General features: G+C 60.0%; 1 protein-coding gene across 2 annotated transcripts in view; it reads right to left on the reverse strand.

Annotated features, from left to right (window-relative positions):
• Positions 1–14,893, reverse strand: part of PRKCD (protein kinase C delta) — a 28,547-nt gene extending 13,654 nt beyond the window's left edge. Inside the window, exons 1-2 of one of the 2 annotated variants that reach the window (XM_045078936.1) lie at positions 14,652–14,893; positions 11,258–11,371 (exon numbers count right to left, since the gene is read on the reverse strand). Coding sequence is in view for 1 of the 2 variants with exons in the window: in XM_045078934.1 (XP_044934869.1) it covers positions 6,086–6,228 (143 nt within the window). In the remaining variant the exon portion in view is untranslated. Of the gene's footprint in view, positions 1–6,085; positions 6,255–11,257; positions 11,372–14,651 lie in introns of those variants that run through there. The other variant, XM_045078934.1, reaches the window with a different exon arrangement.
• Positions 14,894–17,119: the final 2,226 nt, after the last annotated feature.

Genomic DNA, 17,119 nt, shown 5'->3' on the forward strand with positions numbered 1-17,119 from the left:
ATGCCAACAGAGACGGGCAGGACGGCACCCCCGCCACCCTGCAGCCCTTCTTGGTTCCAAAGTTTGCCCCTAACTACTCAAGCAGACCAACAGGGCCAAGAAGACCACTCCCACTTTTCAGAATGAGATACTGAAAGCCCAAAGCTGAGCCAGAAGCTGAAGCCGAGGTCCCACTCAGGAGGCAGCCAGTCCACTCAGGGAGCAGGGCAGTGAGAGGCCAGGCCACACCCCTCGCCTTCTGAACTGGGGCCCCTCAGGGTCAGGTGCGCTCCCCCACAGAGGTTGCCTGCACTTTCAGACTCTTTTTGGCCAAATATAAAACTATTTTAATGTTGAACCTACACTGACTTTGTGTTTCCGCCCACACAGGTCAGCCCTGCATCTCCCTCTTCCTAGCTGTTCCTTAGATTGAGGCTCACCAGTGGAGGTGACCATGTTGTCGTTCCTGGAGGATGGTCACACGCGCAAGCCCGCAGGCGCACACACACCCTGGCTCTGAGCCGCACACATGAGGACGCTCCAGGAGTGAGGCTGAGCCAACACTCACGCACACACACACACGCGTATGTGCTCACGCCTTCCTGAACACAAGCCAGCACGGCGGCGGCCTCACACACGCACCCCCAACCCCCCACACATACGTGTACACGTGCAGCGGCCCCCCGGCCCCTGGGACGGGTCCCCCAGCTCCTCTGCAAGGCAGCCAGAGTAACGGCTGGTTCTGCTGTTCCCAGCCCAGATGAGCTCACGGGAAATACTGACCTCAGCCTGCAGCCCAGCCCAGGGGCCCCACTAGCCCTCTCCGGCCCGCAGCCAGAGGGGAGGGGTCTGCCCTCAGTGTCTCCTGCCCGGGCCTGGCTCCGCCTCAGAGGGAGCACGAGCCAAGCCGGTGTGGAAGCTGGAAGCTCACATCTGAGGCCAGGTCCCAAAGCCTTCAGCCTTCAGCTGAGCCAACCACCACCACCTCTTGGTAGGTGAGGAGGAGGAGCCGGCCGTGGATGGCTGCGGGCTCCTCCCTGGGCTCAAGCACATGTGAGTATGTGAGATGGGGAAGGTGTGTGTGGGTGGCATGTGGTGGGCCCTGAGCTAACGTGGAAGACAAAAGCAAGCTGCGTGGGCCTGGCTGACTACATGCAGGCGTCTGGGTGAGTATCCCAAGCTCTCAGGCCAAAATGGACACGGTGCCCCTCCTGCCACCCGGCTGGGCTTGGGGCTCCAAGCTGTGGAGCCGCCAGATGAGTTCTCCCTGAGGGATCCAGAATGATCAGCTGGGCCTGTGGACAACACCCACTTGCCCTAAGTCTGCTCCCACAATCCTAGGCCCTGACCCCAGCAGACATGGCTGGGTCTCGTGCTTCCCAGCACGATAACCTTGAGACCCAGGTGGGGCACTGATGGGCTCTCCGAATGTCTCAGAGAACGCAGGCTGAGGGGGCAGTCAGGCAGGGAAAAAGAAACAATGGTTGTGCCGCAGGGGACCTGGGTTCCTGAGAGGGGGTCTGGATAGCCCAGCGGCAAAATGACCTGGCCATTTTGGGCAAGGGGTCAAGCTGCCTCCCCACAGCCTCCCCCAGACCTAGATGGCCCCTGGGCTCCATGACCTCTCCCACTTCTAGGTCGCCTCGCAAGAACCAACCATGAGGACTGCCCCGGGGGTGCATGGAGGAGACAGGTCAGAGAAGACCCCGGAATGGGAGGCAGAGCCCAGCCCTGTAGGCTGCCAGTCAGACCTGCCCTCCAGCTCTCGATGATCAGAGCAGCTGCTGCTCAGTTAAAAGCCACTGGAAGGAAACCACGACCACAGCAAGCCCCAGCTCTTGCCCCAAACCTGTACAGCCAGGCTGCGAGGAGGGGAACCCATGGGTTCTGTGGGCTGCCCTGGGGCTACCTGGCAGTGACCCTAGGGTTAGCCCCAACTTCCTAGACAAAAACTAGAGTGTGAGTCCTCTGCCTAGCTGCACTGCCCAGACCCCAGGAGGGAGACAGTCGCCGTGAGCGGGCATCTTCTTCCATCACCATGTAATGCTGGGAAAGGTCTCGGGCCCTGCACACTGGGTGCCCCCTGCACAGCAGACCCAGCACCCCCCATCTACCTCTCAGAGAGTCTCAGCTTGGTGGGGAAACAGGGAGTGAAGAAACAGCACAAAAGCAAGGTGTGCCGATTATTTATAGCCCCCATGCAAATAGGCCCAGGCCCACAGGCCCCAAAGGAAGGCCACTGACTCAGCGCCAGGCTGCCGCACAGGGCTGTGGAGGTGGCAAGGGCAGACCTCCACAGACCTCCACGGGTGCCTGCTCCTTGGAGCCAGCTGGAGCCAGAGGGCTCCTGATCTCTACTGACCTCTTCTCCAACCCACAGCAAAAGCAGCCTTACGAAGCAGGGAGCACCGGACAGAGTCAGAAGATCTAGGGCTGAGTCTCGGCACCCCCACTTCAAAGAAGGACCCATCCGTCCCTGAGGCCAACACATGCCAGATTAACCTCATCATGGCATTAGCTCACTTCATCCCTGTGCTTGTCCTGGAAGTGGCAATTTTACTGATGAGTGAACAGGTGCAGAGAGGCTAAGTGACTTACCCAAGGTCACACAGCCAGGAAGTGGTACAAGGATTTGAATTCAGGCCTGCCTGATGTCCTTTCCAGTATGCCCAGCCAGGAAGGACTGATGAAGGGAGAGAGGGAGCAAAGGGAGAGACAGAGAAACATGCCAGGAGCGACGCACACACACAGTGAGGACAGAGGAGTAAAGGAGTTGGTGTCCTGGGGCACACCCAGAGTTTGTTCACCCAACCTCTTGTCGGCTTAACCTTGAAGACCTCCTCCTCCTCTGTAAGAGGGTGATACTGACCCCTGAAATCCTCCCTTCCCTCCTGTCCCAGCCCCTTAGGCCAGCCTCTGCTTATCAAAACCTGGGGAAGCCTTGGCTGTCCTGAATTCCAGTTCCAGGGTATGAGGGTCCACTGACTCTGCTCCTCCCACACTCCCCACCCCCGCCCTAGACCAGCCACCCAGAAGTGAGGAAAGGTAGTGCTGGGCCAGACCCAGAGCAGGCAGGTAGCCTCCTCCAGGGCAATGGAAACCTGTTCCCAGCTAGCCAGGGCAGGCTGGACATGGCCAGAGCGGCCACGATGGCTGGAGCTCCCGGGGAGCAGAGGACAAGTGTGCATGCTGCATATCTCCACACATATGCACGCAAGTGTGTTCCAGCAAAGGGGGTGGGGTGGGAGACATGGCCTGAGGGGTGTCATCTGGAACAAAAAAATGTATTTTCTAATTTTTCTACTGCAATCACGTGTAACTTGTTTGAAAATCATTTTATTAATGGTGAAAAATAAAACCCAACGAGTTAAGAGATGGGTCTTTAGAAACTAACATACCCACCTCCTCTTCGTAGGTAGGGGGCAACCAAGGGCAACGTCCTGCAGTGAGAGTCCCCAGGCCCCCAAATGCAACCTGGTCCCCTCTACCCCAGCCCTTCCCTGGCCTTGGATTCTGCCTCACAGGTCACAGGGTAGGACAGAGGAGCAGAGAAGAGAGAAGAGAGACCTGAGAAGAGAGACCTAGCCAGGCTCTTGGGGAGCGTGAGCAGATGTGGAGGGAGGCTCTCTCAGAACGTCCGCCAGGAAAACAAGAGGGGGCAGGCTGAGGTCAAGCAAAGCCAGCCCAGCCAGCAAAGCTGAGGCACCAGCTGGATCTGCTCTTCCAAGAACAGACCGCTGGGGGCAGAAGATGCACCCCCCCCCCATGCAGCCCTTTCTCACTCATACCTGCCCAACCTTGGGGCCAGCCCCTGCCTGTGCATGAAGGCACCACCTGCTGCAGGTCAAGGCCGGCTGGAGATGGCAGCAAAGCGGGAGTCAGAGTCAACCCGGGCTCTCCTAAGGATCAAACCCTGCCTTGGGGGGGAGTTCAAGGTGCAGCCCACGTGGGCCTTGATGGATGAATGAAGCAGGAGGACACACAAGGCCCAGACAGTGGGAGGGAAAGACAGTGAGAGGCAGTGTGAGCAGCAGGAGGGACTGGCTGGCTCGGGCAGAGCTCCAACAGGGCAAAGGGGCCGGGCTTGACAGGGAGGCTGGCCTCCCCAGATGGCCTTCCCACACAGAAGCAAGTCAAGGAGGCCACAGGGGTTTCACAACCCAGGAAATGGGCTCAACAAGAAGAACAGGAGGTGGGGGAGGGGAAGGGCTAGCAAGGCCCTTCTCATGCCCTTCCACCAGGGCCTGTGCCCCAGCCTCCTTATGCCCAGTCCTGTCCTGGGAGGAGGCTCTACTATGGTCTCAGGTCACAGCCAAGTCCCAGAGCAGGGGATGCTCCCAACACCTGCTCCTCCCCAGATCTAGCACCTTACCCCTTCACTGTGCTGCTTCTTGGCCCCTCCCTCACACCACACAGATCAACCAGGGCAGTGAATTCTTCTCCTTTTACCCAGTTGCTACCATTCCTGGTCCCTCCCAACCCATGGAACCTCCTGGGCTCCCACTGCCCTTGGAGAAAGCCCAGACCTCAGTCAGGCTCTGTCCTGCTCTCCAGCTCAGACCTCACCTCTGGTTACTCTGTGAACTCCCGTTTTGTTTTCTAGCCCCCTTGTTTTGCATATGCTATTCCCTCAGCCAGTATGTCCTCCCTAATTCCTATATATCCTTCCAGACAGCTCTGAAGGCCAACCCTGGGGAACTGTTGCCTCCTCCCTGAGAAAGCCGGCTGCTCCTCTACCCCACGTACCTCCCCCAGGCACCCTGTGCAGCTGTCTGGGAAGTTCATGCTGGGGACCTGGGTCGATTCTCTGGGCAAAGTCTCTGCCCCTGGCTCTGGCTTCTCAGCCCTGGCTACACAGCTGAATGTTCTGGGGACATTAAAAAATCCTTCTCCTGGGCTGGGATCCAGTGGGAGTCACAGGTGAGACCTGGGCAGCATGAATGAAGCTTCTGCAATAGCCAAAGGGGTGGCGACACCCTGAGAGCCAACAAGGGACACGGGCCCTCTTCCTAGGAAAACATGGGCTGGTGGCGACAGAAGCCCGCACGCCATGGGCTGGGGGGCCGTTAGTTACAAAGGCCCCACTGGCAGGCACCACGGTGACAAGACACACCAGGCCATGGAACTCACAGCTTGGTGGGGACAGTCACATAAATATGTATCAGAGGACGATATGACCACCTCTCAGGCAGTAAGTGCAAGGAATGGAGTGAGAGGCGCTTGGGTGTGATGGGGATCACAACGGGGTTCCCTCTGATGGACATGCAGGGGTGCAGCTGGCTCACCAGGCCAGAGGGGCTGCAAGAGTCTGAGGGGCAAGACTTGGGACCCTACTCTCAGGGGCTCTCACGGGGATGAGGCTAGGCCCTCTCGGGGGCAAAGTCCACACCAGCCCCAAGCCTTGAGTCACTCAGCTAGTCCTAGGTTGGGAAAGCCCTGGGCTCGGTGGGAGGGAGGGCTCCAGGTACCCCCAAGGGAGGAACAAAGACCCCGTCAAGACTGAGGACAAGGGGGCCTCTGTGAGGAGCTGCGCTGGGGGGGACACTAGGGCCTCTCCCAGAATAACCACACATGTGTGCACACATGGGCACACCCACCAACCCAAACACACAGTCACGCACGGGGAACCCCACTTGCAGTTAGACACACGTGACCACAGGCACATACGCACACTCCTATGATGACTCAGTGACACACACTAAGAAACCACCCCCCTTCCCCTGCTCTCACATGTTGACAGACATCCAGGCCCACGCGGGGGCCACACAGGACACTGACGCCCTCACGCATTCCCCAGCACAGAGAGATCCGGCCGCACACGGCACGCCAAGAGCGTAAGGTAAACACGGGCAGAGATGCTCCAGGCCGACACAGGCATAAACACAGAAGCCTGGAAGGACCACACATGTCTGACGAGGCGCTGGCACCAGGGAAGTCCAAACGGAGCTTTTTTGAGGTAAAAAAGCTGGGGTAATGGCAAAGGAGAGAAGGGCAGCCGGGTGCTGGGCAGGCCCTGGCCTCCCCACTGGTCCAGAGCAAAGTCCAAAGTGCACGAGGGAAGGAATGGACCAGTCAGGCACGGAGCCGGGCAGGCCTCCCCACCCACCTGTCTGAGGGGACCGCAGAGGCCGAGGACGAGGCTAGGGGGTCACAGGTGGTAGTCACGGGCCTGGCGTGCAGGAGGAGGGGAGGGCGTACACCTGTTGTGGGCAGGACAGCCATACCAGGCGCCCAACACGTGACCACCATTGAGCTCCAGACTCACTGGGCAGAACCTGACAAAGAGAGACGGAGCAATTCATCCAAAACCACAAAGCTGATGGGGCAGCCCCAGGGGGAGGCCGAGAGGGACCCTCCAGTTCTAAACCTGGAACGGGCCACCTGGCCTCCTGTGGGGTGAGGGCATGGGTGTGTCTCGGGCGGGGGAAGGGCTCCGCCAGCCTCCACAGGGGGGGACCACGTCCACTCCTCCACCCTGTCCCTCTGTACCCATGGCTCTCCCCTTTGTTGACATCGAAGAGGTGAGATCCCCCCAAAGGCTTTTGCCATCTGTCCCCACAAGGTGAGCAGGGCCCCTATCGCACCTCCCCACTCTGGGGACCGGGAGGAGCTGGGAGCGAGGCAGGGCCATGCTGTCCCATCCCGCGGCAGGCAGTGAACAAGGGAACTCAGCAGTGGGGGCCTGCATGTGGACTGGACAGGTCTAGTTCAGACCCGATAGGCCCTCAGGGCCCCGTGAGCTTGGCCAAAGCGCTCTGACTTCCTCCCCAAAGGGAATGATCTTGCCCTGCCTTAGAGGCTGTCCTGAGTGCAAGAGCATCATCCTCACCACCACTGCCATCCCAGCCCCACACCAGGCCCTCTCCCCACCCGCCCCACTGCCCATTTCCGTCTTCCTGTCGCCACAGGTACACCCTAAACTTCTCGGATCAGTGGGCAAAGGGGCTCCTCGAGCCTCCAACCCCTATAGTGCCCAGCTCTGGGCTGCTGCCCCGGAAAGAAACCCGATGGGGCAAAGGCAGCTTGAAACCCCCAGCTGACCCTGGGTTAGCTGCTGTCTCCCTCAGGGCTTCAGTCTCCCCGTCTTAACAATGGAGACTGAGAAGCTTTCTCCAGCCCTGGTCCTGGAAGCCCCTGCAATCCTCCTCTCTCCCCCCCACCCCTGCCCTGGCCCCGCTCCTCGCCCCTGCAGCCCACAGCAAGCAGACATCTGGCCTTGCCGCTCCACTGTGCCTGTTGACCCAACAAGCCGACGACGTGATCCAAAGCTTCCGGGGCTGTTGTGAAAACAGTGGCTCAGTCACCACAAGCCTGCCCTCCTGGACACCTTGGCAGGGACCTTCGAGGGACAGCCATCCAGCCCTGTACCCAGGGCCTCTAGAATTTCCCCACCAAAGACCATCTGAACCCCATCCTCCCCTGCCCAGGCTCGCCTGCTACCTCTTGACTCTCGGGTCTCCACTTTCAGCCCAGGCCCCCCAGCTGCAGGCCTGCCTGTGGGCCCACCTGATGCCCCAACCTCACCGGGATCTATGGGTCCTCGAATACATGTGAAGCCGGCCTCCTGGCGTTCCTGCAAGCAAGTGCCCCCTCCTCTCCTAGCAGGGTGGGAGGTGGGGGAAGGGCGGAAGCCTTCTTCCCCACACCGCATGGCTCTCAGTTCTGTCCTGCACTCTACCCTGAAGTCGTCTCCTCTCCACCACTGTCCCCATCCTGGCACCAACACCTTCCCCAGGCTCTGCACCTGCCTGCTTTCCATCCTCTGCTCTGGCCCCACAGCCCCTCTCCCCCATAAAGCAGATCTCAGCACTCCCTTTCCAATAAGCCCAGACGCCTCTCCTGGGCCTGACCCACCCAAGCTGCTTCCATTACCTCCCTGACCTCCTCCTCAGCCACTGCCCTCCCCTCATTCCTCTGCCCCAGCCGCAGTGACCCCTTTCAGTTCCCTGAGCAGCCGGGTTCCTTCCTGCTTAGGAGCCTCTGCACTTGCTGTTCCGTCTTCCTGCCCCCTCCCCTGAAACACAGGCTTCTTCCTTAGGTCCTCCTTAGGTCTCTGATGGCAACTCCCTGATCTGCCCATTGCACAGATGAGGCCGCGGAGGCTCAAAGCAGTCCAGCTGCTGGCTCAAGAGTACCCAGCTAGTAAATACCAAGTGAGAACTCGACCCCAGGTCTGTCTGATGCCCACAGAGGTCTTGCTCCTAAACCTCCAGCATGCCCTGGCTCACAGTCCTGACCCAGGCTCCTGCCCAGCTCCCTCCCTCCCTCTCAGGGCCCTAGCCTACCTTACCACCATCATTACCACACCCACACTCTAGCAAAAGGCTCCCCCTCCCTGCACTGACCCTCTGCAGGTCCTCACGCTAGGCAGGTCCCCGCCACCAGCTGCCAAGTGTCATAGGGATACGCGTGCAGGAGGCGGGGGATTTCTAGCCCCGGGCCCCGGATATCCACCCCCTTCCCAGTTCACAGGCAGACTCTGAAGGGTAGCCAGGCCCGCAGGAGGGCTCACCGTCCGCCCCTCATCACCAGCCTCAGCTTCTCCAAGAGTCCCGTGGGGGACCCCTAGAGGGGGAGGGGGAGTCCTGAGGGGGCAGCAGGCAGCTGCCTTTCTCTTCCTGCATCCACTTGTCATGAAAGCTATTTTTCTCCCTTTGAAGGCAGTGAGGGGGCTGGGCTGTTGAGTGGGCGCAGCTGCTCCACCCGGGCTCCCACCCTGCAGGCCTGCCAGTGGGAGGCGGACGCGAGGGGGAGCGAGAGAGCCTGAGCCCTGGCTGCTTGGCCGGGCTGTGTGGCCACCAGGCCCTGTGATGCTGGGCGGGGGTCCAGGACTTCAGACAATACTAACCCCGTCACCAAGACCACTTGCTGTTTTCTGGGGTAGTTACCACAAACCGAGTGCTGAGTGCTTTACGTAACTACAGTTTCCAATCTTTAAACACTAATAAAGTGCCAGGCACGACACTCACTGCTTTGCATATATTATCTGTAGTTTTCGGCACCAGCCCATGAAGATGGATGCCATCATTGTCTCGTTGTCAGAGAAGAAAAATGAGGCACCAGGAACCAAAGGCACTTGCCCAGGTTCTTTCATACAGCTCCTCGGAGTGGCCTAATCCCAGAGAGGCAACTCAGCGGCTGCCAATTCACACAAGGCCGCCGTGCCTGCCAGTTAGGCTTTGAGCCTCAGGGTACAGCTCAGAGGGAAGGAGGAACTGGGGTTCTGGGGGCTGCAGGGGACTTCATGGCTTCACCCCACGACCCCTCTCCTTGGGCCTCCGTCAAGGCCCAATCAGCCCTGGCGTGGGAAGCCTGGTCAGTCAGCCTAACCCACGGGCCAGGCGCTGCTCCCCTCACAGGCAAGGCCAGGGCGGGGCAGGCCACAGACAGCGGGCTGGTCAGTCCCACTCTGAAACCACTTCCTGGGCAGCCCAGGGGAAGTGAGTCTCCGGAAACACCTCGGATGGACAGGCCTCTCCCTGGGCCCAGGCTTTGGCAAGTGCACACACCGCCCTGGGAGAAGCAGCCTGCTTGCCTCCCAGTCGCCAGAGCCCAGCAACCCCTCTTCCACCAGGCATGGATGCTATGGGGGACAGAGGGGCTGACCGGACCCCCATCCACCTGCGAGCACCTTGGCCCCATGACCACAAGCAGCCCACTTCCTCCTCTGTGGCAGCGGCCACAAGCAGTGCTGGCACAGCTCATGTGGTCCCTCGCCCTCATCCCCAGCTCCCCTGCACCGAGTCCCGGTCAGCCTGGGGTCCGGTCCGGGTGAGCAGGCTGGCAGGTGACCGCTGGGGCAGAACCCACTGCCCAGTGTTGCTGGACCCCCTGGAGCACCTGTGGTCACAGGCACACCTCAAACCTCACCCTCCGTGCCGGTCGCAGGCGGGGGTGGTGACCCTGACCGAGGACTCTGCCTTCCTGACCCAGAATGGGCAGTGTAGTGTGTGTGGGCAGGCTTCTGTGTGCAAGGATGACTGGGCGAGCATCTGCATGCTTGCCTGAGCGTGCCTGTGGGTGAGTGCGTGTGAAAAGCCGTGGACGTGTGCATGCATGTGTGGTGTGTGTGTGGGCACTCGAGGCTTTGTAGGCACGGGCGCTGAGGGCAGCTCTGTTTCTATGCCCTTGTGTGAGCACTCCGAGGTCTGCGCCGGCTGGGGAGGTGATGTTTGAGCTTTGAAAGTGGGCTGACTGCAAGACGAACTGGGTGAACTTCTTAGGGAATGAGGCTCAGTGCTGGGAGAGGGTGACCCCCTGACCTCAGGGAGCGGAGGCCCCCAGCCAGCCAAGAACAGGTTACCTCCTGCCCTCTGGGTTTGGTGGTTAAGTTGAATAAACAGCAGACCCAGGGATGACCCTGGCCTTGTTCAGTCTCCCATCCCAGGAGCCAAGACCCTGACCTCCTCCTTCCCCTGCCTCCCAGACTTAAGCTCTGAGAGCCCAGCCCCCACTGGTCCATTCACCACCCCCTCCCCAAACCTATAGGTGCCCAACAGACAGTGGGAAGGGGAGTGGGGGCTGATCAGGGAGGCCTCCTGGAAGAAAGACCACCTTGGCCGCCCCCTCCCCAGTGTCACTCCCTAGGTTCCAGGTGCCGTCAGCAATGCCACCACACCCACAGAATCTTGTCCACTGGACTTTGGACACTCAGTGGGTAACTCGCGGGACTGTTTTCACTGCAATACAGGCTAAAGGAGGCAAGTCTGGTCCCAAAGAAAGGAATCTCTAGTTTTACAAGGGGCCTGAGAGAGGGCAGCCTTCCCTAGCCTTCCCTAACTCACCCAGAATCTGGGGGCTGGGGAGGGGGATTTTTGAGGCTCTCGCCTCTGCCCCAGAGAGCCTGGAGAAATGAAGGAACTGGGGTGTGGAAGAGAATGCAGAAGACCTCTTTCCATTCTCAGCTTGATATCCAACCCAATGTAGGGCCCAGGGCAAACCCGTGTGACAATGATGAAGACAGCCTGAGGCCACACCAAGGGGGACCACAAAAAAGCTGATACACCCACCCCCAAACCGTGGGACACACACCAGCTTCTTTCTAACTGACCAGCAAAGCGGCCCCCCTCTTCACCCCAAAGTGCTGGCAGGCCCAGGCCTCAGAGCTCCAGGCAAACTGCTGCCCTCTCCGGGCACCCAGGCCCCATACCCAGCCTGAAGGCTTTGTGGGACCCTCCCCACACCCCACCGAGCCCCCACCACAGCAGAAGGGGAAGAGCCCAAAGAGGAGGGCCACCCCATGCACATTGTCCCCATGTCCAGGAGGATGCAGTCTTACCTGGGGCTCCTGGCTCCCCCTTGCCCTCAGTGCTGGCTCCTGCTGCAGCCACCGCCACACAGCCACCACCAGAGGTAGGCCCACCGCCCTCACCTCGGCAGGGTCCAGGCAGACCTGCAGGAACAAGAGGAAGCAGCTGAGCTGGGAGGCACCACCACACAGGCTCTCCCCCTCAGTCGGCCCCGTCTGGCTTGGAGACCTCCACCTCTTTGGACTCGGCTTTCTCTCCTGTGAAATGGGGTGTTGGGCTCAACTTTTCCAAGACACCGGTTATGTGTCCTCTCCATGCTAGGGGTTGGATCACTGTGTGTCAGCCCTCGGAGCATCTCCAGACTACAGGCGTAGCAAGAAAGCGTTTCCTAATCTTCCTGTCTGGAGGAGGTCGCCCTGTGACTTAGGAGACCGCACGGTAGGGCCAGCCACTGCTCTGTGGTCCAGGGCAATCTCTCTGAGCTTCTGCCTGTCTTATCTTTAAAATGAGGAGACTACATCTCCCCAGGGAAGTTCTAAGGCCCTAGTGACATGGCCTGACGTCTCCTGTGCTGGGCTCACATTGGGTGTACCAAATGAACAGGGGCACTTTCTTATTCCTTGTTTTGCACCTTCTAGTCCAGGTGATTCTATTAATTCTGGGCCCATTATGCAGCTGGAAAAAACTGAGGCCCAGAGAGATCCTAGAAGGAAGGAATGGCAAAGGCAGCGAGGTATCCGGGTCTCCTGGCAGAAAGACTTGAGCACTTTTCCTGCAAGCCGGACCACCGAAGACTCCCCCTCCCACCAGATGGCGGCTCCTCCTTCAGCTGAAGACCCCCATCACCACTCCCTGCAGAATGACGCACCCTCAGGCCTAGCTGTACTTTATTCCTAATTTTAATTTAAACTTCAATTAGCTGCGGCAGCTAAACGGTGTCAGCACCCTGCAGTCAAGCTCCAAATCACCCCCCCAGCCCTATTCCTCCATCAGTGCTGCTGAAACTGGGCAGGCGTCAATTGGGCTGAACAGGGTTCATGAGGTCTCTGCCAGCCATCTGCCCTTCTGCAAGCAGTGCGGTCAAGGGCACGGGATGGGCAACAGACACATCACAGACAGGAAACTGGGTTGGGGACTATTGGGGCTTTTATTAGCCCAGGGGACCATACAGTTGGGGGCGGGGTCAGTGGTCACCAAGTAAGACTTAGCATGTGCTAAGCTCTGCCTGTGAGCCAAGCCTGTGCCAGAGGCCCAGTGACCTAAGACCTTGAGTCCTCACAGCAACTTTTTCTGTTCTGCAGGTAAGGGAACTCCCACAGCCTTAGAGAAGGTTAGCTCCCGTCCCTTGCCCATAAGAGGCACAGTGAATATTGGGGCCCACATCTTTCCTGGGTCCAGAGACTGGGGTCACAACAATGCAAACGCGAAGACTTGCCCTCCGGTCCCCCTCAACCTGGGGGAGCAGAGGAAGGTGAGAGACAGAGGCTTTCCCCAGCCTCCCCAGGAGCCGGGGCTGGGCTTGAGGCGCAGCATGCACACCTCATGGCCTCCCCGCTGCTCTCACACACACTGGGGCTCTCACCTTCCCTCCAGCGCTGTCAACCGGGGTACCACTCTCTCAGTTCCCACAATCACTGGGACTCCCTAACTCCCAGACTGGCAGTTTGATACTGTCAGACTGTGAGTCCCCACCAGTCACACACTCACCCCACACACTCCCAACCACAGCTCAGAACACACCAGATCTCTTATACCATTCTACAGCCAGGTACAACTGTCCAAACCAGACAGTGTGCGTGCAAGGGACACACACACACATACATAGAGAGCTGCCCTCTACTGGCCTGTCCACCACACCCCAGCTCCGTCCACAGCAGGAACGAGGAAACTCAAAGTACCCGTCCCCTCCTTCAGTGACCAGGTCAGCCTGGTCACAGCAGCTCTGTGGCAGCAGGAAAGGAAGACAAGGGAGTGTACATACACACCCACACTCATACAGACACACTCATATAAGTGTGAGGGGCTGACACTCTAACACCACTGGCTCCCCAAATTAACAGCTCAAAGTATATGGCCAGTGGGTCACCACGGCACAAACCAGTGTGCAACACAGGACCCTCCAGACACACAAGGGACACACAGGCATACAAGGACACACACACACACACACACACACACATACCAACACACAGGAGTCTGGTGCCAGCACACCAGGACATAGTACGCACAGAGTTGCAAAGGACACACAGAGCCGCTAAACACCCAGACACACACACACACACACACACACACACACAGGCAAGTCACTCCATGTGGAAAAGGACCACAGACACAGTGACAAAGAACACAGAGGGAGAGACAAACACATCATATACCTACATGCCCAGATACAGGCGACTCAGCACAAGGAGTCAAGTCCAACCATAGAGGGTAGGGGCCAGAGAAGAGGATGCCCCCCACCCACCCCACCAGATCCTTCTAGCTGGGCGGAAGTGGAGGGGCTCAGTGGGGTTCTTCCCTCCCAGGCAAGGACAAATGGGAGAGTCGGAGAAGTGGGACAGTTCTGACGGTGCCCACCTCCTGCCTTTCCACCCCGGCTCTCCTCCACCCCGTCCCCTCACCTGGCCAGGCCCCCACGCGGGGGTGGCGTTTGGATTGCGGAGGGGCCCGGATCGACGGGACCTGGAAGGAGCCACCAGGGGAGGGGACTCAGAGGGGCGTAAGGGCGGGGCGGTAAGAGGGGGGGGAATGGTGGAGCCTGGAGCCACGCCCAGCCCGGAGACAGATGGAGAAAGGCATAGAGAGACACCCAGACTGGAAGAAGAGGGAGAGCAAGGAGGAGGCGCCGCGCGGGCTGGGCCCGGCAGGGACTCAGACGCGGGCGGCGAGGCCAGGCGGGCGGCCTGTAGCCTCTCCTCCGCGGTAGAAAAGGAGGGGCGAAGGGACCGGCAGGGGGCGAAGAGCGTGGGCCGGGGGCGCGGCTCCGGGAGCAAAGGATCCAGGCGGCGGCGGGAGGTGCGGTGGGGGTGGGGCACGCGGAGGGCTACGGATTGACCCATCCGGACTAGAAAGACGCGGACGCGGGAACGTAGAGGGAGTGGGGACAGATGGACCCACCGAGGGCCCCGGGGATCCGCGAGGGACGGGCGAACGCTCCGAGGGTCTAGGACACACAAGCGGGTGACGGGGCCGGGAGCAGACCAACGAGAGGGCTTCGACCCCCACCGCTGCACGGAGAGAGGGACAGACCGACGGACGGGGAACCGAGGCACCGGTCGGTCTCGGGGCGCGACGGGACTTTCGCCGGCCGCGGCTCAGTTTCTCAGTTTCGGAAACGGGAACCGGATCGGGGAGGGGGGAAGGGAGGGGCGGCGCGCCCCAGGGGTAGCCGGGATCCCACGTCGGGGCCAGGCCCTCACTCACCTCCCGCGCACCGCCAGGCGCCAGGGGTCGCGGCGGCTGAGGTCCAGCTCCCCGCGCCGCTCTCGGGCGCGCGCGGGGACAGGGGTCGATGCGGGCCCGACCCGGACGGGCCGGTAGGCCGGAGAGTCCCGTCCGGACCTCAGCACGGCGGGCGGACGCCGGGGGTCGCTCCAGGGATCCCAGGGCCGCCGCCTCCCTCTCGCGCGCCGCTGCACACGGAAGTGCAAGGGGGCCGGGCGGCGCGACCTCACCCAGGTGCCGGCCCCGGCCCCGCCCCCGCTCAGGGCCCGCCTCCTCCAGGGCCAGCCCCCCACGGCCCCGCCCCCGCCGCCGCGAGGAGGGGTCCCGGCCTCCGACTCCGGGTGCGGGGCGCTCTCTGCGCTCCGCTGCATGCCTCGGCCCCTGTCCGCCCTCAGCCCCTCAGAAGGCGCCCCACTTTACGGAGGAGGACGCTGAGGCCCGCGGGAGGGGGGCGCTCTCCCCACCTCTCGCACACCGAAGCGGGGAGGCGCCGGCGGGGCTTCCCCAGCTCCCAGCGCCCACGCCCGGGACTCCCCACCGGCCAGCTGGCCCGCGGCGCCCGGCCTCGCTCTCTCTCTCTTCCTGTTGGCTGGAGTGTGGACGCCGCCGGGCCCAGTGCCCGCCGCCAGGCCGGCTGGTCCCGGCCCTGCCCTGGAGACGAGCTGGGAAGACTCCAGCGGGGGAGGCTCTCGCCGGTCTGTCGCTGCTGGTCCAGCGATTCTAAGAGCAGCCCCTACCTTGATCCTCCAGTCTTTTGTTCTCCTGCCCCCACTTTCCATAACTCCCCACCGCCCCCAGTAGGAGCCCAAGGCTCCTTTCTGTACTGGAAACTCAGTGGCCAGGCATAACTCAGTCATTCATTCACTCATTCATTTCTTCACTGGTTACCCTCTGGGCCTAAAGTCCGGGGATGGTGAGGGACCCAAGGATCCCATTAGCTTGCCCCAAAAGCTCAAAAAGGGAAAACCTGATGGCTCCATACTCCAAAGAAATTTCATTTTTCCAGAGGCAAAGAAGAGGGTTCCAGGTCCCAGGCCTTCTGGGAGAACACCTAGAAGGGATGGAGAGACAGCTCTTCCCAGCCGAAGCCTAATGGTTGGAAATGGGGGGCAATTCCTGAGGAGGACCAAGTTGATCAAGGGACTCATGGCAGAGACAGGTCATGGCTAGGACTTTGGTCTCAAGGAATACATTGGTGGCAGCTCTTCCAATGGAGTGGGCTCCTGGGAGAATGGATGGGGACAGGGGAGCTACCACCTGTGCCGGTGGGAGGACCCTGGGTTGTGGAAGATGGGTGGGGAGAACAGGCCAGAGCAGGTGGGTCACTGGATGGGTGGGTGGATTGGGAGGGGGAAGAGTCTAGTGAGACCTCCAGGTATGGAGAGCCCTGGCAGAGATGCGGATCCCAAAACTCTATTTTAAGGTGGGGGGGAGGTGGGCTGGACTGGAAAGAGCAAAATTATAATGATTCTTTGCACCACAGAGAAAAAAAGGTCCTGGTACCCTATACCTGGGAAGGGGGACCTGTTTTGAAAACACATATGTCCGGTTTCCTTGTCCTGATGTCCCAAGAGGGTAGGCTCTTTCCACCAAACTGGACTCCTCTGGCCACATGGAATATCATCTGGGAAACACGCCTTATGCCTTACCCTTCACACATGCTGTGTCCTGGGCCCAAATGCCATTTCCCACACCCTCATGTCTCTCCCTGTCTTGGTTGCATCCACTCACACGCCACTTCTCCCTGACACACAGCTGTGAATCTAGAGCAATTCCCTGAGCTGAGGAACCGTATTCATTAGAGTGTTTTGTGTCCTGGTCCTCTTACCCCCACCCCATGGCTTCCCTGGGGCTGGGCTGGAGAGAAGGGTGATGGAGGTGAGCTTCAGGTGATTTCTGCCCACCTGGGATCAAGTTTCCTTTCCGATTCTTTCCTCTGGGCCCACAGTGACCAACTTATCCTCTCCCTCAGCATCAACAGTTAGCCCACTTCATGCTAGGCTGTACCCTTTGGGATCTCCGGGTCTAACCGCAAAACCTTTGCTCCCACACCCTAAGATTCACCTTAGGACATGGAAAGGAAGAATAATGGCTATCACTGATGGAGCCTCCCCAGGGTCAGGCCCCTGCACCCCATGAGTGTGTTCACTCCGTTCAGTCCTCAAGACCCCACAAGGTAAGGACCACTATTAGTGCCACTTTGGGTGAAGAGCAAAACTGCATCTCAAAGACAGGTGAGACCACTTGCCCAAAAAGGTACACAGCTAGGGAATGGCAGGGTCAGGATTCAAACCAAACTGCCCTGCTCCAAAGCCCATGTTTTATATCAGCGGTTCTCAATCTCAACACTCCTTCCCTTCGGCGCAGATAATTCCTTGCTGTAAGGACTGTCCTGTGACTTGCAGGATATTTAGCAGCACGCCTGCCCTCTACACACTAGATGCCAA

Source organism: Mustela putorius, unplaced genomic scaffold (assembly GCF_011764305.1).
Source record: "Mustela putorius furo isolate JIRA1106 unplaced genomic scaffold, ASM1176430v1.1 tig00000095_pilon_pilon_pilon, whole genome shotgun sequence".
Taxonomy (NCBI): domain Eukaryota; kingdom Metazoa; phylum Chordata; class Mammalia; order Carnivora; family Mustelidae; genus Mustela; species Mustela putorius.